At 43.4% G+C, this 26137-nt stretch overlaps 1 protein-coding gene across 1 annotated transcript in view; it reads left to right on the top strand.

Moving 5' to 3' along the window:
- Positions 1–23050, top strand: part of cntn3b (contactin 3b) — a 50772-nt gene extending 27722 nt beyond the window's left edge. Inside the window, exons 7-23 of the mRNA XM_010734936.3 lie at positions 804–906; positions 1274–1458; positions 1882–2018; positions 6534–6663; positions 7290–7440; positions 9870–9997; positions 11197–11372; positions 14625–14742; positions 15618–15776; positions 15914–16063; positions 17963–18033; positions 18435–18669; positions 19071–19180; positions 20420–20606; positions 21554–21666; positions 21762–21927; positions 22455–23050. Of these exons, the coding sequence (XP_010733238.1) occupies positions 804–906; positions 1274–1458; positions 1882–2018; positions 6534–6663; positions 7290–7440; positions 9870–9997; positions 11197–11372; positions 14625–14742; positions 15618–15776; positions 15914–16063; positions 17963–18033; positions 18435–18669; positions 19071–19180; positions 20420–20606; positions 21554–21666; positions 21762–21927; positions 22455–22546 (2411 nt within the window). The 3' untranslated portion in view covers positions 22547–23050. The remainder of the gene's footprint in view (positions 1–803; positions 907–1273; positions 1459–1881; positions 2019–6533; positions 6664–7289; positions 7441–9869; positions 9998–11196; positions 11373–14624; positions 14743–15617; positions 15777–15913; positions 16064–17962; positions 18034–18434; positions 18670–19070; positions 19181–20419; positions 20607–21553; positions 21667–21761; positions 21928–22454) is intronic.
- Positions 23051–26137: the final 3087 nt, after the last annotated feature.

Here is a 26137-nt window from a genome sequence, read left to right as displayed (position 1 = left end):
TTAATGGCTTAAAAAGCCTCAATAAAGCAATAAATAATTAATTAACCAATAAAAGAATCCATAAATTACAAAGAGTGCCTTGTTAGAAGCTGGTACATTGTATTTCTTTTAGTCCTAGATGTGCGCCTCTCGGTTCAGCCTTTTCAAACCACTGGTTTGAAGCATAAAACGCACAAATGTCAAAGCTTTCATGAACTGATTTATAGTTTGAATTACCGTTGTGTTGTATCAAGAAACGAGACATTTCGATATGCGGGAAAATGTCACCGATCATTACTGACTAAACATTGAGGGTATGGATTTTGTGTTGAGGGAGATGCGATTCCATTTCCTGTATGTTTTCAGTGCTGTGTGTAAGATGCTAGCACTTATCACAGCTTCTCAAAGTCTTTTGTGACCTTTTAATCTGAAAACACGCACTGGACCCCAAATTACCTCTCGCTGCCAGACATTGGGGTTGTAATTGATAATAGTAAAGGGCATACTACTATCTGTGCGGAGAAGTCTTTGACCCGTTCTAGTGATGTGAATATAAATACAGTCGTAAATGAAGTCACATTGCCACAGGTGATAAATCTCTACAACTAAGCAAGTCTTTTCCCTGATGTGCTCTCTGAATCTTTTATAAGCCACCTCTGAGGTTTTTTTACTCCACTTTACCAGCCCTTCAGTGGTCACTTTTACTCCATCCACATGAAGACTTTTACGTTAGCTGTCCCACCGCGTCTCTGATCCGAGGCATGTGTAATGTGTGCTGTTAATCATTGATGTAAAGCTTGTCATCTGTTGTCTCCCCTTTGTAGGAGTAATGGGTGAATATGAACCCAAAATAGAAGTTCATTTCCCTGATTCAGTTCCAGCTGCGAAGGAATCTGTGGTGAAACTGGAATGTTTTGCTCTGGGAAAGTAAGTCAGCTTCATTGTGTGTCTGTGTGTGCGTGTGTGTGCGTGTGTTTGAGTAATAAGCTGTAGGCTCAGTGCTACTCAAGATGATTTAAGAATGCACAAGCGTAACATTGCTCATTCTCAGATTCATCAATCGGATAGCAAGAGCTGTTGCATGAGAAGACAAGGAAGCAATAGAAATCAGAGTTCTTTTAAGAGCTTTGGAAATCTGAGAAATCACAGTTTGATTTGTAAGGAACAATAACTCACAAGGCTTTCTCACTTCAACCCCTTTTTTCTCTGTGCTTAATCAGACTTTGATCACTGCGACTGACACTTGCCACCATGGGAACTTTTTCTTTGTCTGTTTTTTTTTTTTTTTGTGCAGCCCTGTCCCAGAGATAAGCTGGAGGAGAACCAGCGGCATCCCGTTCCCCAGCAAAGTCAAAATGAAGAATTCAAACGCCGTCCTTGAAATCCCTAATTTCCAGCAAGAAGACGCAGGGACGTATGAATGCATGGCAGAGAATCGGCGAGGCAAAAATGCTGCACGGGGTCGTATTTCATTCCATGGTTAGTGAACCATTTCAAATTGGATGATGGTGAATGGAGGGAGATGCAGAAATGTGTGTCTGTAACAGATATCCACATTTGTACAGGAAACATGCATGCTTTAATCTCATCTGTGTGACAAAAAAACCTATTTGTCTACAATGTATAACACGGGGCATGATGTTACCATGAAATTCCAGGTAAAGCTGTGGATCCAGACTTGAAAATTAAAAAGTAAACATTATTTTAGAGGCTCCAAATTCATGGTTTACCAGCCTGCCTTCCTCATTTTACTGATAATCCACTTGTTGAGTTTCAACTTTGATGATTTAATGCAAGGCTGCTTTAACAGCTTTATGATTTCTGATAGCACTCTTGACTAATCCACTGCTTCTTTAATTAAAATGCATGTTTTGAAAAGGTAATCCTCTCATTTATTCTTAGCCAAACCTCACTGGCTTCAGACAATAACGGACACGGCTCTGTCCATCGAGGAGAACCTCTTCTGGGAGTGTAAAGCTAACGGAAAGCCTAAACCATCCTACAGCTGGCTGAAGAATGGGGACCAAGTGATGGCAGAGGTATGGAGATCTGTTTGATTTCTCACTGTAATACACATGGAAGCGGTGTTCATCCCTCCAGAAGAGTTCGACACACTTGAAAATCTCTTTTAAGCAGCGATGACGCTGTTTTGGGGCTTACTGTGAAACTAAGCTAAAGCTCAACTCGTCTCTCTCTACATAATTGGTGCAGAAGCCTATAATATCTTTTTCACAGCTTTGGTGTTGCCTAAAACGTTTCCCAGATTTGATGAAGTAACACAGCAAGTTAGATCTGCTAATGAGTAACAATAAATCAAAAACATACAGAAACAGATTAACTGTGAAGTTGCACGGTTCTGGATGAACTCGTGGTCTGTATCAGAACCGGCTTTCAGTGACGAGAATCATCCTCTTGTCCATTTTCCACTTGCAGAGTAGAGCGGCCGTTCGTGAATTTCGAGGGCTACTCCAGCGATTCAGTGCTGTGCTTTCATAATGTTGCAGACAGATTTAAAAATGAGGCTTCTAGGTCCCACTTACACCTGATATCAACATGTTATCTGCATCTGTACGCATTATCTGGATAATGCCATCTGATTCACAGGGCTTTGCATTCACACCTGGTTATAATAAGTTTTAATCGATTCTACCTGCACTGTTATTTTATCTCGGCATACATTGGTTTTAAATCCCTTTTTTATTAGACTTGCTAGGAATTACTTCTGGGCTTGCTTTCATTTTTTTTGTTGTACTGTACAAATTGAATCAATGCGTGGCTGAGATCTGATCACACTGTACGGCAGATCACCCTCAGACGCAGTCCAGTCGATCTGATTGCATGCAATGCATTATGTGTACATTTAGACCAACCTAAGGTGTGTTTTTTCCTTTTCTGTGAGACATCCAGATACAGATCGCAAGTTAAGGCCAGGTGTAAATGAGGCGTGTTCAGACAGAATGCAAGGCACATTTATGTAAAGCCAATGGAAAGACGTTATTGGAGGTGAATTGATGCAAACAGATGCAACGGCCACATTCAGGCAGGATGTGGTGCTGTGGGCAAAACGGGTTTTTCCATTCATTCTGTTCGGTCTGTTTTGGCTGCGACGGTCCACCAACAAACGCAGTGTCTTGCGGTGAAGAAGTTGAGCCGGATCCAACTTTTGGATAAAACACAGCCTGATGTCACACTGCAGCCGCCAATCAGACACTCAGACTGGGCAAACCTCCACAGTCAGCCTGAAAAAGCCTATTAAACTCTGATACTCTACCTGTTGTGTTATGACTTTGTTTTTTTCACGAACCCAGCTTCTAAATCTGAGTCTGATTCACAATTTATGCTGCAAAATAGAGACATGAAGAAGTGTAATTCAGTTTGTGCCCGATGGTTTGAGACATAGACTCTCATAGCACCGTCCTTGATGAAGCTAATCAGAGGAATAAAAAGCTATTTCCTGATTGTTTCACAGTTACATTCAGCACAAACAGACACGCCAAGCAGACCACCTCAACCACCCACACACCACCGTACAACCCTGTGGCGATTCGCCGCAGTGCCTGATCCTGTCTGAATGTGTCAGAAGAACCGCCTGACTTGTAAATGTTTCAGCTTGAGTAAAGGGTTTGCGCACATCCTGAATCTTTTATTCGATAATCTGCTTCATAAACATCAAAATGCAACAAGGGAAATAAGAGAATCTGGAGGGGAAATAACAGGAAGAATTCCTAGTGAGTTTAATTTCTCACAATGTGACCAAAATTCCCATGCTTCAAACTTATTTTCAGCTTTTTTCCAAACCTAAGTCCAAGATAATGCCCTAACACGGGACTTAAGGCCAACTCACACCGGACGCGGAACGGAAGCGGAACGGAAGCGGAACGGTACCGCCGCGGTCACCATAGCAAATAGAATCCAGTCTAGTCAATGAGAGCACTCACACCGGGCGCGGATCAGACGCGGATCAGAAGCGTCCCAGAAGCGGCTCTCCGCGCCACGGCGCGAGCTTTCCGCAGGATTTCTATTTCTTCCGCGAGCCGCGGCTGAACCTCGTAAATTTCAACAGAGCACTGCGCACCAGACAGGAAACCGGGCCTTGAATCAACGTAATAAACTTCCGCCCCCTTTCAAAATAAAACACAATACACAGTTCTTGTAGCTTTTTACAACTTCACATCAACATGACGTCATGACCGGTGGCACCAGGTGATCAAAGATCGATCAAAGGGTCTCAACGAGAGACTAATTGTTGAAGTGGAACAACACACAATCCTTTATGACACAACAGATGCTTTTTATAATCTCCTCCACGTCGGAGAAGCAAAGTCAGCTGTTTGTTGTTGTTGTTTTTTTCTAACCTGTTTATACGCGGGGTCTCGCGTACGTCCAGGATTCTCGCGTGATCTCGTGATCTCGCGTGAATTCGGCCGGCTCGCTCGCTGCCGTTCGCGGCTGATCCGCGTCCGGTGTGTTGACGCCGGGCAAAGTACCGTTCCGCTTCCGTTCCGCTTCCGTTCCGCGTTCGGTGTGAGTCCCGTGTCACACCGAACGCGGAACAGAAGCGGAACGGAAGCGGAACGGTACTTTGCCCGGTGTCAACTCACACCGGACGCGGATCAGCAGCGGAACGGCAGCGGAGCGAGCCGGCCGTATTCACGCGAGATCACGCGAGAATCCTGGACATAGCCGAGACCCCGCGATAAACAGTGTATAAAAAAACAACAACAACAAACAGCTGACTCTGCTTCTCCGACGTGGAGCGATTATAAAAAGCATCTGTTGTGTCATAAATGATTGTGTGTTGTTCCACGTCAACAATTAGTCTCTCGTTGAGACCCTTTGATCGATCTTTGATCACCTGGTGCCACCGGTCATGACGTCACGTTGATGTGAAGTTGTAAAAAGCTACATGAACTGAGTATTGTGTTTTATTTTGAAAGGGGGCGGAGTTTATTACGTTGATTCAAGGCCCGGTTTCCTGTCTGGTGCGCAGTGCTCTGTTGAAATTTACGAGGTTCAGCCGCGGCTCGCGGAAGAAATAGAAATCTTGCGGAAAGCTCGCGCCGTGGCGCGGAGAGCCGCTTCTGGGACGCGTCTGATCCGCGCCCGGTGTGGTGCTCTCATTGACTGACTGATGACTGGATTCTATTTGCTACGGTGACCGCGGCGGTGCCGTTCCGCTTCCGTTCCGCTTCCGTTCCGCGTCCGGTGTGAGTTGGCCTTAAGCTTTCTCACACGGGACTCACACCGAACGCGGAACAGAAGCGGAACGGAAGCGGAACGGTACTTTGCCCGGTGTCAACTCACACCGGACGCGGATCAGCCGCGGAACGGCCAGCGGAGCGAGCCGGCCGTATTACACGAGATCACGAGATCACGCGAGAATCCTGGACATACCCGAGACCCCGCGATAAACAGTGTATAAAGAAAACAACAACAACAACAAACAGCTGACTTGTTTCTCCGACGTGGAGAAGATTATAAAAAGCATCTGTTGTGTCATAAATGATTGTGTGTTGTTCCACTTCAACAATTAGTCTCTCGTTAAGACCCTTTGATCGATCTTTGATCACCTGGTGCCACCGGTCATGACGTAACGTTGATGTGAAGTTGTAAAAAGCTACATGAACTGAGTATTGTGTTTTATTTTGAAAGGGGGCGGAAGTTTATTATGTTGATTCTCTGTCGGATTTCCTGTCTGGTGCGCAGTGCTCTGTTGAAATTTACGAGGTTCAGCCGCGGCTCGCGGAAGAAATAGAAATCTTGCGGAAAGCTCGCGCCGTGGCGCGGAGAGCCGCTTCTGGGACGCTTCTGATCCGCGTCTGAACCGCGCCCGGTGTGAGTGCTCTCATTGACTAGACTGGATTCTATTTGCTACGGTGACCGCGGCGGTACCGTTCCGCTTCCGTTCCGCTTCCGTTCCGCGTCCGGTGTGAGTTGGCCTTCAGACTCTCCCCAAGACTCCATATATGACTGCTAAACATATCGATGTGTAAAATCAGTGGAGTGACACTAAATCCAAGTGCTAAAATTATTTGTACAAACATGCTTCAAATGTATGCTGTTTGACTGCCCACCATCTTTCTCTGTGTGTCTGTACAGTAATTAAGACAGAAGAATATGAAACTACTCCCCCCTGCAGCACTGAGATCTCTGACGTGATCATTGGGTTAAAAAAAAATCATTCCAAGTCATCATCCGAGCTGTCATCATAGTTTTTCCAACTGAACAAGCGCAGAAAATAAATGACTTTTTAATATGCTCCTGCTGCTGCTGCTATTGTCAACATAGCCTCTTTTCTGTGTATCTAAGACGCAGGTTAGCACTTTTCACCGCTGCCTTCTCATCTGTTCTCCTATTACAAGCTGAACATACGTAGAATGCCACAAGGCTCTTTAGCTGTGTGGTGTGGGTTTTTTTTTTTTTTCCTTTTTATCTTCCTCTTTTCCTGCTGTCCTCCTCCCTTCATGGTGCACCGAAAATTGCTGCTGCGCTTTTGGACATAATAGTCTGGCCTTTGCAATGGATATGCAGAACTGTTTCTCTTTCCTCCGCAGGGCCGGGTACAAATCGAAAACGGGGCTCTCTCTATAGCTGCATTAAACCTGTCAGATTCCGGGATGTATCAGTGTGTGGCTGAAAACAAACATGGCATTATATATTCCAGTGCCCAACTAATGGTGTTAGGTAAGATTGCATCCCTCCCTCTGCTTTTATCCTGCTTATCTGTCTGTGCGTTTGATCATCTCCTTAGATAAAAACCAGCAGCCTGCTATAGCTCTCCTCAGCAATCAGTCTGCAGACTCATTTGATGTCACTTTGGGCTCTGCCAGACAAAAATATGAATCTGATGGAGTGTCTCATTTTACTTTCACTCGTTTCATCATATTGATTTGGATAGTACAAACGCATTGCTTTGTGGCATTGTGCATGCTCTCTCATGTAGATGGGGTATTGATTTATTTGCAAAGCTTTGATGAATTCCATCTGACTGGCTTGATGAGAAATTAGATTCTGTCTTGATACATGTGATGACACTTGGGGGTTGAAATGATGGCTGGGAAAATGTGATGATGAGTGCGGACAACAGTTGGAAGCTCTGGCGAGGGTGTAGTTGAAGGGTGGGTCCGTAGCTTTGAGCCCAGTAGAGCCTTCGTGCTGAGCTCACACTGAGATTTTGAGCCGCTAAAGCTGAAGGATAGTCAATGTCAGTACAGCATGGCTGATCTGCGAAGGTTCACGTTGCTGTTTTTTCTTTAATCTCATGCTTTTCTCTGTCCCAACCCTCCTCCCCCGACCCCCCCAACACACAGCTTCACCTCCCAGCTTCTCCAAAAGTCCATTAAGGGCCTTGCTAAAAGCTCGCTCAGGCAGCGAAGTCACTCTTGAATGCAAGCCTCAGGCCTCGCCCCCAGCAATTAGCCTGTGGAAGAAAGGGAATGAGATCCTGCAGAGAACTGAAAGGTAGGATGAAAGTCCGATCGCATATTCCTAGCAGCTTTTATTCACATTCCCTGCAAGCCGACTTGTTTGAATAGTGTATCTGGCATTTGTGCAGGTGCATAGAGAGAAAGGCTAATGAGGAAAATGAGTGCAGGGCACCCACCAGGAAAATTGCACACGGCTAATATACTGCGTGCACTCTCGTGTGCAAATAGCTCGGTGTGAGGGATGAAGATGCTCGCTGGTCGTATCAACACTGCATGCATGAAATATTTAAGAAGATAAAAGATTAGCAAATGGAGCCGCCGCTGAAGATAAACTCTGTCGGCTTCGAGACAGACGAAGGAAGTGAAAAGCAAAAAGGGAAACTGTTGCACCTGTAATTAGTTGCTTCATCATGCCACACAAACAGAGTTTGAGAGGGCAAAAATGTTACCGCAGATTTGAGAGCAGTCGTCTCACTAGACGAAAAACTCCGCACGCAGACATTATTGAAGACAATGGGCAGGCTTTAAGCACCACTTTAAGCGGCACAAAATGGTGCTTAATTTAGTTTGTTTTCCTCGTGTCTGATTTCTTATTGAAGCTGAATTTGATCTGCTAAAGAGACTTCACACAATACTAAAGAGGCAAATAAAAGGTAGAGAAATCCAAAAGCAGCTCAAGAGGCAAGGAGTGACACATTTTAGCAATCTATCCGCCGACTTTTCACCATCCCGATTGGGGGGGGGGGCTTAGACGGGGACTAAACCCAGCTGCAAGAGAATTCACAGCACACACACACACACACACACACACACACACACACACACAAAAGCAGGAGAGACTGAATAAGAACAACTCCAGCACTGGCATCCCAGCACACTGAAGAAATGACTTGACTTTGTGCTGTTTGAATCACTCCCATGCTACTTATTCAAAAGGAGGTCTGAAAGAGAACAATACGAGCATCAAGCATCTTGTCAAAACAGCACAGAGGCGCCTTCTTTGGCTCCAGATGGGGAGCTACATCTATAGCTGGTGAAATTCCCAAGCTGACTGACATTTAGTACACTGTATGTGAAGCCCCACATAGTGTTTTAAGGTGCACGGCGCTGGATTTACAGTATGTAGACACGGGATGGGAATTGTTTTCTCATCTATGCAGCCACGCCGTAAATTGGAGCAGGGTTGAAAGTATGAATTGTGTACACGTTTTTGTCACTAAATACCACATCAGTTAATGTTAGTTTCACCTAAATTATGAAAAACATATTTTCTCAATTACCCTCTCGCCGTGTCTAGCCATGCAGATAATTTTAATAATAGGTTAATTTACCCAGGTTTGGAGATATCTGTCTGGATAATTTGCAGAACACACTGTCAACAGTTTTCACTGGGACTATTTATTTAGTCGAAAGTAGCTCCAATAACTGTGAGCTCTGTTATTCATCCAGATATTACTTCTGGAAAGACACATCGCTGTTTGCTAATTTTTTCCCCGTAGTTTTTCAGTTGTGTGAGCACCACAAATTCTATTCATCTTCATTATGTTGGGGATGGAAGCAGAACTCACAGACGTAGATATCATAGTCCAATACCTGGGCAAATGGAATAAAACACTTGTGCATAACTATACCACATGAGGTAAATGTGAAAATAAGACATATTAATATGAAAAGATAACACATTCCTCCACCTACAAATGAAAAGTTTGATTCATTAGCAATAAAAGACACCCTTGCTCAGGTCAAAACAGCCTTACTTTGTCTGGTGTCTTTGTCTGATGTCTTGCAGCTGTAGTAGCTGCTGCTTAGCAAAAGTTACATAATCTTTAAAAGAGAACCAGCTTTCAATATGTCTGATGCTGTTTTTCACAAGATGGCTATTTCCAAACAAAACATGGCATACAGTATATTATTATTTCAAAGAGCAACAATATAATTCATTAGTATCATGACGTATGTATATTTTTTAATCGTCTGATAAATCTTTTTGCAATGCACTGTACTATGTCTTTAGCTTATATACTGGCTTTTATTAAATATCCAGTAAGTGAGTGACCTCCCAGCATGATAGAGTAAAGCATATTTTATTCAGTGTTGCTGTTTGTAAAAATATTTCTTCATTTAGTAGTTTAGCCCATCACAGTCAGGGTGCTGGGTCACCCTTCCTGCTGCTAACCCACCTCAAAGAATTTCATTTCCCTGGGCTTCAGCGGAGAGCTTTTAAGTACCACGAGAGTCAGAGTGCTTCAGAGGCTTTTCCATTTTGACAAGGATACAATTGGGGAGAGGTACAGTAGACCTACTACACGAAGACTAAAATAAATACACTGTCACGTGAAGATGCTGAGCACAAAATAATGAGCACAGGCAAAATAATAACTACAGGCAGATGCAAATACAAAGCCGAGTTCATTTTTGTTCCGCCTTAGTCGATACATTGAAAAGCTGCTCTGCCTCCCTCAGGATTACTCTACTTCCCAATGGGACGTTAAAGATCGCCAACGTAACCAGACGGGATGCAGCGAGCTACACGTGCATCGCTAAGAATCAGTTTGGAACAGCAAGCACGACCGGGAGGCTGCTTATCACAGGTGAGTCCTACTTTTCAGCGTCAACAACTCACCCATAATTATCCCTGCGCTACACCCTGCCCTCATTTGTCAATAATATACCCGTCTAGCTTCCCATTCAAGCACACACAGCAAGTGTACAGTTTACCATGATAACAGAGGCGGAGATTTATTAAATGTGTGAGTTGGTGTGAAGGCCTCTCAACGGGTCTAACTGACTCTAAATATTTTTCTGTGCTTTCTCGCTAAGAATTCCATGAGTAGATCACAAAGCTCAGAGGTAATTATTCTAGCTTTAATTAAATGTATTTTGTCAACAGGTTCCATGTAATTGTATTAAGTTATTTAAACTCAAAAATGTTATATTAGGGGTTCAGTTAAATTACATTTTTGAGTTTAAATAACTTAATACAATGATGTGGAACCTGTTGTCTGTCTTTCTGCAGTGTCATGGTCACATGGACATGAAGAAATCCAAAAAAGGGGGGAGGGGAGGAGGGGTTTAGCAAATTTCCTTTCAAGTCTTCCAAAATAAAGGTCAACCATTTCTCACCATTTTCATTTACACCATATTCCGGTTATACTACATGTGTAACTTTAACAATCAAGTTTATTGTCAAATTAATATGACTGGTATACATTATGCAAAACAGCAGTAAAGTAAGCAACAAAACATTATCCCTGATTTAGTTAAAGGTCATTATTTATGAATACTGTGACATAACACGTACATGCACTCCAGTTTAGTCTGTTGTGTGTGTGTGTGTGTGTGTGTGTGTGTGTGCGTGTGTGCAGTCACCTGACTTACTTTTCTCATTAGCTTCTATTCTTCTCATGCAGTGACAGCTGAACCATTTAATGTCACTGAATTTAATTACTGTGACCTTTCCTCAACATACTCTGAGGCCTCCAATCCACCACAGCCACCAGTGGGAGTGTGCTCCCATCTCTGTAGTCCTGTTTCAAACATTTTCTTCCAAATTGATCCCCGAACATGAAGTGCGAACCTGAGATGTCATTAAATGTTACTAATGGACAGGCTTGGAATTTAAGTGCTTATTAAAATCAGGAAAAAGCACGTATCCATGGCTAATTTAATGATAGTGACTTGATTTAGCTGTGAATTGAAGTGAGATGGCAGTTGCAAGGGTCACGGTGGTGTTAAAGGTTCCCACGGCAGAGATATTAACATGCTACGCTGTCGTCTGTTGTCTGGCCAGAGCCCACAAGAATCACCATGAGGCCGACTAACATGGAGATTATTGTTGGCGAGAGCATCGTGTTACCCTGCCAGATTGCCTGCGATCCAGCTCTGGATGTGTCTTTCTCGTGGGCATTCAACGGCCAGCTCATCGACTTCCAGCGAGACAGCGATCATTTCGAAAGAGTGGGCGGGGTGAGTCATCTCAAGCATTAAACTCAGCTACTTTCTGGCTATTCTGGGATTAATTGGGACATACTGTGTGATGTGCAAGGGTATGCTCCACTGCCCTGCTGAGGGCTTTTTAGACACCAGTAATACCAAAGCAGAGAAATGTATGCCAACACTCATGCATTTGAAAAGTTTCCAAGTGGTCAGTGGTGGATGGAATATCGAAAAAGATAGAGATATCTGTTAAGAGTCAGTTACATCCTTTCATTCACATGCTGTCGAGCCCTCAATGAATGACACTATCAGGTCTGTAATCGGGATTCTTACCTTTTGAATTGGCAGTGTGAGCTGCCGTGTGTTACACTTCTAAAGATATATCGGTGAAATGCCATTTCAGTCACACGGAGGGTCTTCATTTCTAAAGTCTTTATATTATTCATCCCTTCAACTTCTAATTCCCCCACCTCAAGGGAGAACATTTTCTTATCGTCTGCCTCTGCCATAATTGAATTTGCATACCTATTTATGAATCTTGAGCCCCGAAATAATTAAGTAATGAGCTGGCTGGCATTCACCAAGGGCAGCCCTGGCAGCAGTTAATGTTCATTTGAAATCCCTATATTCTGAAATAACACTTAGTGAGGAATCTTTGTAGAATATTTGTTCCTTTTGGTGACACACAAAGTTCATAGCTTGTCAGACTGCCATTTATCATCCAAGGTCAGTGGTTCGATCACTGCCATTCGCTTGTAAAAGGTTGAATGAATGCCCTCACAGTGTTGTGGGCATGCCAAACTCATATCTTCATGAATGCGAATAGCAATTACTAATGACATTGAACTGTGTACGCACATATAATGAGATATAGTTTTCACAGAATGTGTTTCCCCTGTCCAGAGAGATTACCAGCCCCCTGCTCAACAGCTTCTGATGAATTAATTAACATAATTAAAGCAAATCTGCCTCATCATTCCCTTCCTGCCAAGGCAGGAACGACTTGCTCTCCATTGCGGGCTCTCAGGTCGGCCAGGTGGTGGCTGACATTGCAGAGAGAATCAGACATGGCAGAGCCATGCGTAGAAACTGTCAGGCGGGAGGGAGAGGAGATGAAAGGAAGGGCCATGGCCGCGCAGAAGTGCCAGCTTTGTCAGCTTTTGCAGAGAGGTGGAGATCAACGGGCATTCTTGCTCAGTTGCTGCAGAGTGAGGCTGTGATCACTAGCTGCCGGGGTTGATGAAATCTGCTATGACTGCAGGGAGTCTCGCCCCTCAGGTGACTCGTTTTTGAAAAGCAACACACCACTTTTCACAGGCTGACATGCTTTGTGACAGGCCACTTCAAGAAGTGGCTTTGGATTCCTATGCACCGTCAAAATGAGAGAATAGTATTGTGTGGATACAATGATACAGCATTACTAAACCAGCAATGAATTGGTCCTACTGTGATGATTAAAGGTTCAGTGTATGTTACACTATGCAGGGTGGGTCTAACAAAATCTGTTTGATGAATTGTAATGTCATTTAAAAGTGGCATTTACCAGTATGGCATCTAGTTTATCACAGTTTATTCTGTGTCATTTAATGCAGTCTTCTGATTAGTTGGTTTGTAGACACAGTTTGGACTAAAAACTACAACCTGAGAATTGAGACAACGCAATAATTCTCTCTGCAAGTTGTGAGTAGACGAGTCACACTGTGTGATTTAGACCAAAGATTTTGCCACAGTTGTCAACTTTTGTTTGGGACAGCTCTCTCCTTTGTGCCCCCAAGCTCAGTTGCTATCCATTAAAGGTCCAGTGTGTAAGATTTAGGTGTATCTATTGGCACAAATGGAATATTGTAGAGTAATTATAACTATGTTTTTATAGTCACCGGAAAATAAGGATTGTTATCTTATGTCTTCATATCTGCCATTTTTATACAGAAGCCTAGAACAGACAAAACAAACACTGATCTAGATGTGGACTAGATGTGGATGAGGGTGAGGCATGAGAGAGTATTCAGTTGGTTGCAATCTGCAACTTCATCATTAGGGTGCCATGAAATCCTACACACCAATGAGCCACACTTGTACTGGATGACCTGTTCTTTTACACTGATCAACACGGCCATTATAGGTACACGTGTACAATAAAATATGATCCAGTACAACATCTCTCACATAAATTCTGCTGTAATGAAGCTCTGAATGTTTCAGGTTTTGTTGACGCTGTCAGAGAGGTATTAGTTTAACTACTGAGGTTGTAGTTTGCAGTGGTGTTGAGAGGTTTTTCAAATATTTTGACCATTTACATACATGAGAGGGCTATAATATTAAAACACCTCTCAGTATAATGCCCTCCCGTTCAACAGCAGCACGCACTACGACCTCAATAATAAACATAAAGTAGAATTATGACCTCTCTGACCGTGTCTCCAAAAAGTGAAACATAATAAGCTTTGTAACAGTAGAATTGAATGCAGAGTTGGTGTATTGGATCACATTGGATTGTACAAGTGTACATAACAAAGTGGCCGGTCAGTGTAATCCACAGCTGAAAATAGTCCCCAACAAAAACAATATTTATTCCTGTATGAGTAATATTCACTAAAAGCTACAGCGCCCAGCTTTTACGGGACATCGTTTAGCCTTTTTAAAAACGGAAACTGCATTCAGTGTTTGTTATTTAAGAGGACTGCACAGACAGTGTATGGAGCATGCTGTGGACGAGGTTTTGTTTTTTTTGGTGGGATTTGTTAAGATAATAAAAAAATATAGAGTACACCAGCCTCATCCTTTAAAGCATTCTCCTGAGCGCAGCCACAGATTAAAAAAAAAAAAAAAAAAACTGTCCTCACACAGAAGAAGAAGTTGATTCAAAGTTCACTGTTGTTTTGTCGTGCTCCCTCATGCAGCTTGCTTATGTAAAATAATATTTGCTCTTTACGCTGGGACAGATACTCGTATCTCGCTTGAGCTTGTGTAATTACAGAATAATTAGCAAAGTCTTGCCAATTAACAGGACTGTGTTTGTTTTGTGTGTCCTGTGTGTAGCTGGTGGGGGTGTTTGGGTGTTGGGGAGGGGGGCTGGTTTGGCCGGGTAGAGCCTGAAGGGCAGCCAATAGCGTTATTTGTGCAGAGTACATCTGCCATGCCTGTTGTTGTGGTGTTTGAAGAGATGCAAAAATCAGTGGCCTGGAGACAGTGTGATTGTGCAAAGCATTATAAATGTTTGAAACAATCCAGAGCCAAAAGCTTACTTAGCCTTATTTTCTCAACGATCACGTCCCCTTATAGACCATATCGGGGGATCTGATGATTCGTAACATCCAGCTGAACCATGGAGGGAAATATGTGTGCGTTATTGACACCGATGTCGAGAGCCTGTCCACCTCTGCCATCTTGGTCGTCAAAGGTAAGAGAACCAATTCATTTCAAGAACTCGCTATTGTACGCCAGTGCCTGAATGCATATTTACTGTAAAACGATGTGGCATTGAAGCATCTGCACAAGTATTCAAGGAGAAAGAAGTTTGACAGAGAAAGATGTGAGCAATCCCAGAGGCTTCCTGTAAATATACACCGGAGCGAAGCAAGAATGGATGCTACCTCAGTCACAATGACTGTCAGCTTCTGTTTGCATTATCTACTGTATGTGTCGCAGGAGTGACGCACATGTGTGACTTGAGGCTGAGGCAGCTTCGTTGATATGTGCTCGGTGTATCTGGCTCTCTGTGTGGGCTCATCTCTGGAGATTTACATCGGTATTCATGCCCTTGACAAACTGTAATAGCTGTCCCAGGTGCTTTGAGAAGGCAATGTTTATCACAGAAAATGACTATAATTGGCTCATTTACACATCGGCAAAATATCATGCAAAGCATTTGAATAATTGAGCAGTAGCGCAAACAACAGCAACATGGTAGGGCCAGAGCTCGTAATAATCACAAACACTTGCATCTCTCTCTCCATTAGCTCTTCTTTTATTCTTCCCACCATGGCCTGCTCCCATGTAGCCCCTCTTTCCTTTCCTCATAAATGATTCCATCCCGTGTGTTTTTCCTCTGCTGGTGTTCCCATGTTCAGTAATCACTTCATAGCCCTGTGCATCACACACGCAGTGAATAAAAAGCCCCTGCATGCACACAAGGACGTAGCCCTTAATTACGGGGAGCGTGATGGCCTTGATATGTAACCAGCTGCAGAAATCTTTATGACTCTGATGGAGAGGCTTCTCGGAATGGGTCAGACTCACCTCAGGTTCACCCGTCCGGTTGTCTGACTGATTTAGGTCCGCCAGGTCCTCCGGATAAGGTAGCAGTGGAGGAGATCACAGACAGCACGGCGCAGCTTTCCTGGACTCCCGGAAGGGACAACGGCAGCCCCATCACCGGTTACATCATCCAGGCTCGGACGCCGTTCACAGTGGGCTGGCAGGCTGTTGACACAGGTACCGTGAAACACTCCTCCTGTCGCCCCCGCAGGGTTTATCTGCTTTTTTATGTGGGTTTCTATACATTAATCATTCAATTTGAGTCCACTTGTGAGGCAGCCTGATTTTATAGAGAACTAATTTCCACTTTACAGTGCCAGAGGTGGTCAATGGCAACATGCTGACAGCCACAGTGGTGGGTCTGAACGCCTGGGTGGAGTACGAGTTCAGGGTGGTGGCCCGCAACAACGTAGGCCTCGGAGAGCCGAGCCCGGCCTCGACCAAGACCAGGACAGAGGACACCAGTATGTGAAACTACACACTTCACTGCACACACAAACACACTCGTGTTGAAGGATTTGTTTGATAGTCTTCTTGAGAATTCTCGCCCTACACTGTAATTACAGTCATGTGGTTAATTACCTCTATAAATGATATTAATTTTAACTTTCTGATATTAAAGCAACAATTTCTTCACACTACCTTTTGAGGTGAAAAAAAAAAATAATTCACCGGGAAGCTTTTGATCGTCTACTGAAAATAAAAATGTCCTGACAGCTCTGACAGAGCTCGTGACTTGTGCTGCATTTTAATTGACGTGCAAACTTTTAGAGAAAAGTCAAAAAAGCAAAAGTTACAGGAGAGGTTTCATGATTTTGGCCAAGTCTGTGTTTTAGCACCTCTCTCAAAGAAAAACACCAAAATGAATTAATGTTTTTTTTTGGCTTCATAATCTTCATAATATTTATAGATCGATCTTTGTGCTGAGATTAATGTAGCCTGCAGGTCATGCAGAGGTCACTCATATGAGATTGAGTCGCTCAGAGGCTGCTAACTCTCACGCAATGACCAAGAGACTCACGCAATTAACCCTTTTCACACGCTCTCACACCACACGTCCATTAACCTGCAGATTCATATTTCCCCCCTGTGTGTTAGAAGACACTCTGTCTTTGTAGCCATCACTAAATATTCAGTTAAAATGTGACCACAACACCTCTGACATAATAAACCCAAACAAAATAGTTCAGATAAGAATTTGTTCCCTCTCGACTGTTTCTGGGCTGACTTTCTACTTTAATAACAACTAGTTTCTTCTTCTTTCTGGACAAAAAAATGCTGCAGGATCCACAGTCTGTGAACTAGTTCTTCTCTTTCACTTACTTTTCACACACTGTTTCTGTTTGTAGTGACTTGCTAACCCTCAATGATAGTAAGAGATTAGATGTGAATGGATTTTTTTGGAGCCTATCTAGTTTTTGGTCACTAAAAGCCGAGTGCCTGCCCTGACTTGTGTAGTTATATTGTTCATAAAGGAGCGGGCTTTGGCATTGGTAAATGGACTATACTAAAGTGCCTTTCTATTCGTATAACCATTCAAGGTGCTTTTACTCTAAACATCACATTCACCCGTTCTCAGCACTGGATTCTAGCACATTCACAGGAGGCTGCCGTGCAAGGTGCCAACTGCTTATTAGAAAGCAACGAATCTCATTCACTCACACAGCAATGACACAGCCTTCAGCAGCAGTCTGGGGTTCAGTATTTTGCCCAAGAACACTTTGAACACACTGGTCTTCACAGACACTTTCTTTTTTTTTGGTTAAATAATATTTAAGGGTCATATTACAGTACTAATAGCATCTCAAAGTCAGGATGTAGCTATGACAGCAACGTGAACGTCTGTTTCAGTGCACAGTCTTGAATTAATAGATACACAGTCGGAGAATTTTCAGGAAGCATCCTGACACTCAAGCCTAATAAGCAACTGTACATGGGCATCAGGCATAAATGCTCCAACAACCATTTACTGACACATTAAACGTGATGCTCCACTTACTAAAGGATACTATAAGGACGTGCACGAGTGCTCCTCCACCTCCACTATCAGCTTTGTCATCACACTGCAGTGCAACAAACAGCTGAGTGTGAATGGGATCGGGGTGAGCGAGGCGAATGTCGTTTGCAGACTACGACAGATCTTGGCTCAGTATTTATGCACAGTGACATTTGGGAAATATGAGTAATTCGCGGCGCTGTGAAATGTTTATGTTTGCACAGAATGAGGGATTTGTGGGGTGTAAACTGGAAGAAGAGGATCTGCAGCAGGCACCTTTGTCATAAGGCTACCGGTACGGTTGAGATTTGTTGTTGAGCTTTGTAAACTGTGTTCTAATTGCTCCCCTCTGGACTTTATCTCTCAGTTCCTGATACAGCTCCCACTGATGTTGGAGGTGGAGGAGGCACCAAGTCTGAATTAGTGATAACATGGGAGGTAAGTCATCTGTCACATTTTACTGTTCTCTCCGTGGCCGAGTAATGGTTTTGCTTAATTGTGCAGAATTGAACGGAGCGATTTTATGACCCACATTAGAGCGAGACACCTCTCTTCCAGCTCAGCCTCCCAGTGTCATTTCTCCCACCAAAAGCAGGGACAGAGAGCGCTGCCTCTGAAGAGTTTTGCACTTTAGCTACAATTGCATAGCCGCGCAGAAGGAAAAGATAAGGCAAGAAAGGTGATTGTGGAGTGTTCTGGGTGGTGCCGGCAAAGAAGAAGGAGTGGCTGTGTCTAATCGCAGAAGCCCTTGTCGAGACGCGGCGCAGCAGAGACGGGCCTGTCTGTTTCTTTGTCTGTATGCGTTTTAATATCACTATAGTTTTGTGTTTTGCTCTCAGCCTGTTCCCGAGGAAATGCAGAACGGAGAGGGCTTCGGCTACATCATCGCCTTCAGGCCCGTGGGCACGGTCACGTGGACGCGGGCGGTTATCTCCACACCTGGCGTGGCGCGCTACGTCTTCCGCAACGACACCATCCCACCCTTCTCGCCCTTTGATGTGAAAGTGGGGGCGTACAACAACCGAGGGGAGGGGCCCTTCAGCTCTATTGGCACCGTGTACTCGGCAGAGGAAGGTACGGCACTGCCCTGACAGAAGTGTTGCTTAAATAAGCTATAATCTCTCTCCTTACAACTATGACCTTGGAATAATAATGATGAAATGATTTTTTTTTTTTCCCGGTACTGTTATTTCCCTCCTCTCTCAAGCTGGGAATGTCAACTTGATATTAGTTATCATGCTGGTAGATTACAGGAAATCCTAGCAGACACTTACTCCACTGTGCTGTCAGGGAGGTATTCTGTTAATTGAATTTGCTGGGCAGATAGTCTTCCCTTATGTCAGTCACAGATCCCATTAAAAGAGAGCTGTGGCTTTTCAGCGAAACTACAGGTCTATTCTGTGCCTTTCCTCTTATTGCTATTAGTGTGTGTGTGATGGTGTTGGATGAGTCTCTGGGATTCTCTATTTCTGCAGTCCCCAGTGTGGCTCCTAAGAGGGTTAGGACTAGAAGTGTGTCTGCAGTGCAAATTGAAGTGATCTGGGAAGCTCTCCCCACCGTCCCTGAAAGAGTGCTTGGATATGAGGTACGTTATGACTTTTCTTTTTTTTTTCCCCCTTCAAATAGCATGATAATTGAGCCTTTCCCCGTGGCTTGTTTATCAGCTCATAACCGTCCGTTCATTGTTCTTAAAATTAGTTTTTTTCTTTATTTTTAAGCATAAAATATTCTACTCTATGGTCTCATGTATGCAAAGATTGTGTTATAAGTGTAATAATATCATGAAATGACCTCAAAAGCAAACCCACAGGAGGAAAATAAAATCCCTCATCCTTTCAAGAATGCAAAGAGGGCTGTGTTTTTTTTTTCTTCCTTTTCCTCCCCCGGTGCTCTTTCAATATCTGTCACCTCTGGCCCACAGCACAAAGCTCTCCAGTTGCCATAGCAGTGGCCACATTGTCCTTTTAGAACAGAGCTTATTTCTCCAAACACGGTCCTGAAGTGGGTTTAAGCTGCTGAATCTCAATAGGCCACCGACAGTATGGATCTGTGGAGCCACGGAGCCGCACATACATGGAGCTCAGCCCTTTAATTAGACGTTTCAGTTTAATGTAATCATCATTATTACTGCTGAAAAGATTACATTACTGTAAACTGCTTATCATACACAGCTTTAATTGATAACAAATTTGAACTGAAATAATTTATAGCAGAGAGTATCCCCGAGGGCGGACTTCACATTTCAGTTTATTCATCGACTTAACTCTTATGTCACTTAATACCTGACACATAAATACTGAGGTTGACCCAAAGCAAGCAGCAAATCAGCCCGTTTGCTTTTTTGAATATCTCTTCCATCTACATCCCTTAATTGGACACTAATAGCCTGAAGGAAAACAAACTCACATCTTGTTAAACAGAGAACCGGTTTTGGTGATTTCTTAGTACAAATTAAGCATTTTGAAATATTTCCAAGAAAACTTTGAATGTTTTTTCCTAAAAGTTAGAGCTGAGGTTGTTTTCATGAAGTGAAGAGGCAGCGATCATCGTGAAATCATTTCTCTTCCTAGGTCAGTTATCATATGACCCACTAATGCCCTGTTTATATGGCCTGGGTGGTAGAGAGGATGTGCATCAGTAATCGAGACTCCGCTAGTCAAAAATGTATTATTCATCATCGCTTCCTCCCTCCCTTCTGTAATACAAACAGCATTTTAGATTTCATGATGGAATATGAATTTCAATAATGCAGTGAAATGCATTGCTAGAATCTGGATGTTTGTGGCACCATTTTCATTTATTTATATATTTATTTGCCCAACAGGTCGTGTACTGGGAAGACGACACCAAACCTGACACCATTGGCAAAGTTCGCATATCTGGAAACTACACGCTGGTGAACATTACGGGGCTGAAAGCGAACACGGTGTACTACCTCTCTGTGGCGGCCTTCAATACAGCCGGCCCTGGGCCACAGTCTGCGCCTATCAACACCACCACAAAGAAACCACGTGAGTCCGTCCCAGATGGGCAGTGAAATCATTTCTAAATGGCCTCCTCGTTCTCTCTCAGATGACGTCGTGCTGTCCTCAACATGACGTGACGCCGCATTTCATCTGCTTTGTTGGTCGTGCTCACGAGATTCAATCTGACAAGAGAGCTTTTCATTGACATTAAAAAAAAGCAAAAAAGAAGAGATACGTCTGTGAGTTGGGTGGAACATCACTGCAGCGATGAGTGACGCTAAAGCTAAACTAGACAAGTGCTGCGCCAGCTAGATTCTTTCTAGCCCACAGACATTTTCAGTAATAAAGTAACCAAAGATGCTCATGTTTCATGACACCAGGAATCCAGCTTCCTTTGGCCATGTCGCTCTTTCATTTCCCGTGGTCAGAGATCTGCTGCCGGCGATCGTAGCGCCAGTACTTGATGCTGCAAATGTATTTGGGGAAATTAGTGAGATACACAAAACACAAATGAAAAAAATTAAGTTGCTTAACATCACTGTGGACCAGTTTCTAAACATGAAGTATTCAGGAAAAGGTTGCAAAGTGACAAAACAGATTCTGTGTGAATATTGCACGTCAGTGCTTTTGGTGTTGTTTCCTCTCTGTGTCACACTTGTTTCCAAATGCTGCACACGTGTCGCCAAATTGGTGAAGATGTTTTCTCCATTTGCCGTTTTTTGTTTTCGTCCATTTGCATATGTTTTCTAAGTTGCAGTGTGTCGAGCTCTCAGGGCCACCTTAGAATTCACTCCGTCTTAATTAGCGAGGGTGCACCACTGCTGCAGCGATTTATTATTCAGACTGATAAGACGAGAGTTTTTCATATCCAAAATCTCTCCAAGTGGAGCCACTGCATGATGCAGGAGCCCCACAGTAAATAGTTTATATACACAGGAACTAGTTCTGCAGGACATCCTGTGGTATATCTTTACCTTTGGTTCTTTTTCCAGCTCCAGATCGGGCTCCACTCAACATACAATGGACCATGATTGGCTCCACACTCACGCTCCACTGGGATTCTGTAGTAGCTATGGAGACGGAGTCAAAGGTCACTGGATATTTGGTAGGTCTCAATTCACAGCAAAGCTCCAATTTATTTCCACAATTTTCCTTTTTTGCATGAGCTCATTTTTCCGCATCACCCTCTGCCCGCCCCAGGTGCTGCTGAAGAGGCATCGCTACAATGACATCACCACTATCTTGACCAACAAAACCACTGTGGAGCTCAGCCTCTCCTCCAATGACAACTATCTCATTCAGATCAAGGCTATGAGCGAGGGTGGAGAAGGTGTGGGCAGTGAACCCATCCACATCCATAAATTAAGTGAGTTCCCTGTTGTCTTTCCCTCTGCATATCGTTTCCGTTCTGAGCGGATGAAGCTTGAGTAAGGATTCAATAATTTAGAGACAGCGTTTAATTTGGCTTCATTGCATCCCTTTCCAACCATGTGTAATAGACTTATTTCGAGTGCGAGAAAAGCGACCTTTTTAGAAATGCGTGCACGGTGTCATCCATCTCTGCCATTGGGTTATTATTCCTTGTTGACTGGCTGCGCAGCGCTGCAGCATATAAAGCAGTTCTGTGCTCCCGTCTCACTGCTGTGCAAAATTGCGAGGCGGCTCAGTTTGCCGCTCTCTTCTTTGATGTGATACAAACTTTATCTTCTCAGGATACTTAAATAGCCTCTCCTGTTGAAAGCCAGTAATAATGTAGATATGGAACAAAAAAAAAAAAAAATCACAGTTGGCTTTTGATTTATGATGACTTGTCAGAAATTTGGAGGATAGCACAGCAGAGTGCAGCTTTTCTTCTTTCTGATTGGAGGGGGGGGGTTCTGGTTGTCGTTTCAGGCATGGGAGCGCGGGGTTCGGGAGCGATCCGCCTCAGCCCATTGTACCTCTCTGCAGTCCTCATCAGTGCACTGCTCTGCTCCGTCTGGTGATGTCTAATCAGAGCCCACGGAGCGCCCTCCCTTCCCCCTACATCCCTTCAGTCAGCCCGTCCTATGTAAACCCTCTACTGGACTGGCACGAGGCCTGGGCCTCAGTGGCAGGGCTAGGAAAGACTGGAATGGACTGGACTCTGCCGAACTCTTAAAGGGACCACGCCACTTTCTTTTAAAGGAACCATCGGATCGAGACGTGACGATTTGCGTGCATGATATCTTTCAGTATTTCTTCCAGCGTCGTAAGTGCCACCATGCTCTAGGTTTCATTTTAGGAGTTATGATGTCTACATGACTTATCTTATTAGTATCTCTGGAGATACTACTGCCTTAAAACCCATTTTACACATACAGTCCATACCAAAGTAGGTGACCGAGGCTGCTTGCTTTATGGTTTCTTTAATCCTATATAAGAATCTTTTGCAAAAAAAAAAAAGGAAGTGTATTCACAAGAATTTATCCTCTCAAGGTCAACTCAGCAGGTGATTAGCCTATATTCACTGGTTACATCCATATTTTCTCCAAAAGAAACTCAAATTCGAACAACAGAACTGATATCCACCAATATCACATTTTTGCAGCTTTTGCCAAATGAAACACCCATCACAGGCTTAAAACTTTTATCAGGCTTTGTCAGCTAAATGAAAGATGCATAGCAAATTGATCAACAGTGCCGCTAACTCACTTATCACCATGTACTGAAATATTATTAAGTCTGTCCAAGAGCCACTGGCTCCTGAGCTTAAGGCTCTCTCTACAGCGCTCTGAAAGATCCTGGCATTTGTTCTCTATCTCACCCTCCCCTAAATAATAAATGCCTATCAGGCTCTGTGCTCTCAGTCTAGTGAAAAAAGCCGGGATTACAGAGAATGGAGACGTGTGGTGTTACTAAGTCAAGCAGATCCCATGTGTACTGTTCCTTCTCTCCATTTAGACGACCTGTGTTCTAGATACGTATATCATATGACGAAATATGTTACATCTACACCCCCGATGACCAGCTGGCCCAGTGCACAATGGACTACAGGATAATAGTGCCTTCACTAGAGCTCACTCATGTTTGATTTTCCTTTTTTTTAAAAAAGAGGAGAAAGATTCATGTTGGAGAAGAGGCATTGTTTTGCTTTTTGCTTTTTGAAGAAATAAGTGAGGAAGGACAGGAAGCCCAGGACGTAGAGGGAGCCCGATATTGGAAAGGATATGTTGCTTCAAATTTCAATGAGAGCAGAACGGGAACACCGGGCCACCCAAGACAAAAAAAAAAAAGGGTTGGAAGTTGAGGAAAGCTGCAGCGGATTGAGATATAAGCCGGAAATTTTGGTTTCAGTATTTATGGCCTGTGGCATAATAAATGTATGACTCCATCCGTGGCATAATTTATGGGCTATTAAGGCATCAGAATAATTGATGCCAATTCCACAGTGAAAGAACCCCTGACTGGAAATGGGGCGAAAGGCACGGCTGTCATTTTACCCCCCACCCCCACCCGCCATCCCGCCCCATCACCGTCTTTTGGACACATACCTGACTGAACAGTAACAAAAGAACATTGCTACTCTGCTGAGGGAGCTACTTTTCACGCCCTTTTATCATGTGGATGGGTCTGTCAAAAGCCACCCGAGTAAGAACCAAGGTGTGATTACAGGGGTCTTGACAATGTTCATGTGGATGTGGAAGGATGCAGTCAACTGAACTGCTACACATTACTGTGCCTTTGCCAAACATGGGGCTGTGTAGGTCATTAGCTCGGAGGCTGTCATCGTCGTCTGTATTTTGCACTCTCTAACCCAACCCCCCCCCCCTCAAAGTCGAATGAAAGCACAAGGAATTGACGCAAGGTGACTGGATGTCCTCACTTAGCCGTCTGAACAGGTGTGCAGACCCCAGAGGCCTCGTAAAAAGTCCAAACGGCCGACATAATCAGGCTGTCCTATCTGCTCCTTGACTGGTTTCATAAAGCTTTGTGCTCGTTGATTAGACTGCTGCAGACCAGTCAATGGGATATTGATTTTCCGGCCCCATTATTACAGCTGTCACAATTCGACTGCTTGATTGACTGATGGCCGCTTTCTTATTGCACTCGTTCTGTTGTGTTACAGTCAATGATGTTTCAGATGTCCTCCGCTACTTTTCTCCCTATCAGACAACTTCAAAGGCATTCTTTTTCTGTCGTTGCTTTTGCTAGAAGTCTCACTGTGTTTGCTCAAATTTTTAATCACATATTTTACAAGTATTTTGTTGTGTAGTGGTAGATTGTGACTTTGAATTGGAGCAAGCGACCTGAAATTAATTGGCTGGTTGATTCTTTTGAGTTACACGTCGAACGCAAACCATTGTTGCGGCTGTCATGCTCCAGCGTTACAGTGTTCAAGCCCAGTCACACCAGCATTTACAACAGTAACATTTTGCGGCAGATTCACATGTAGGGCAAAGTTGTTGGGGTTTTTTTGCGTGGTGTTCAACATTTATGCCTCAACTATTAGCGAACCAGAGAATCCGAAATAGACAAAGCTAATGTAGCTTTTTAGCTGCATTGCACTCACACTTTTCATTAAATCTTCCTGTGTTAGAGTACAACCTGCTACACAAATGAGGAGGTCTGGCTTTTTAGACCAGTTTTGATGGTATAAATATATCTTGAATAAACTATGTGAACATAATGTTCCGTTATTTACCAAGCTAATGAGCTAGCTAACTAGCATGTTCCCACCTGTCTAGCTTATTTAGCCATTAGCTTGAGAGCTTCATCAACTAGCCCTGTGAATATTCACTATGTCACCAAGCCACTAGCAATGCCTGTTTTCACAAAGATGTTCAGCTGAGTATTGCTTTCTGGTGTGACCGGGCCCCAAAGCAGTTTGTGTGCGCAAATACGTGATCCGAGTGGTGTTAATATTTCCGTTAATATCGAAATAAGGCAACCTCATCGCCAGATGGCAGAGTCATTGGTCATTAATTTGCAGCATTTAAATGTGTGGTAGTTTCTCAGAGTTTCTTTATTATTTACATAGTTTAATTTAGCCTAATGTTTCTGACCTCTGCTCATGCTCATATCAGAAAAAAAATAAACGTGTTTCTGGCCTTGTGCTTTAATAAAAAAACTACAAAAAGTACAAATCTGAAGGAAAATTAGAGATGATTGGAGCCAACATCTGGGATGGTTGAAATATTTGATCTCAGAACAACATATCTGTTATATCCATAAGGTCGGTTTGTTTAAATTGGTTTCTGTGATTGTTGTTGCTAGAAAGGAGTGTACTTGGTGCAGTGTAAATAGCTTCCGTATATTTTTTAAACATGGCCATCAAAGACAAACCTACTGCTTTTCTATAGTGTGTTCTCCGACCTTAATACTGGTGTATTAATCAATGATCTCTGTGAGATACTGACATGTAGAATGGCATTTTCATATTGAAAAGTAACTGTTTTGTCTTGTATACTAAAAATGTGCATGTTAGTCATTGTTTGTGAATTTGTGTTGGATTTTTTTTCTAAAACTATAACTTAATAAAAATGTTTATTCCAGCCAGTGGACTGTTTGCCTGCTTCTGTACCCACACGCACACACACACACACACACACACGGTT

This window comes from Larimichthys crocea, chromosome I (genome assembly GCF_000972845.2).
Source record: "Larimichthys crocea isolate SSNF chromosome I, L_crocea_2.0, whole genome shotgun sequence".
Lineage (NCBI taxonomy): Eukaryota > Metazoa > Chordata > Actinopteri > Sciaenidae > Larimichthys > Larimichthys crocea.
This window is presented reverse-complemented; position numbering and strand designations above follow the sequence as displayed.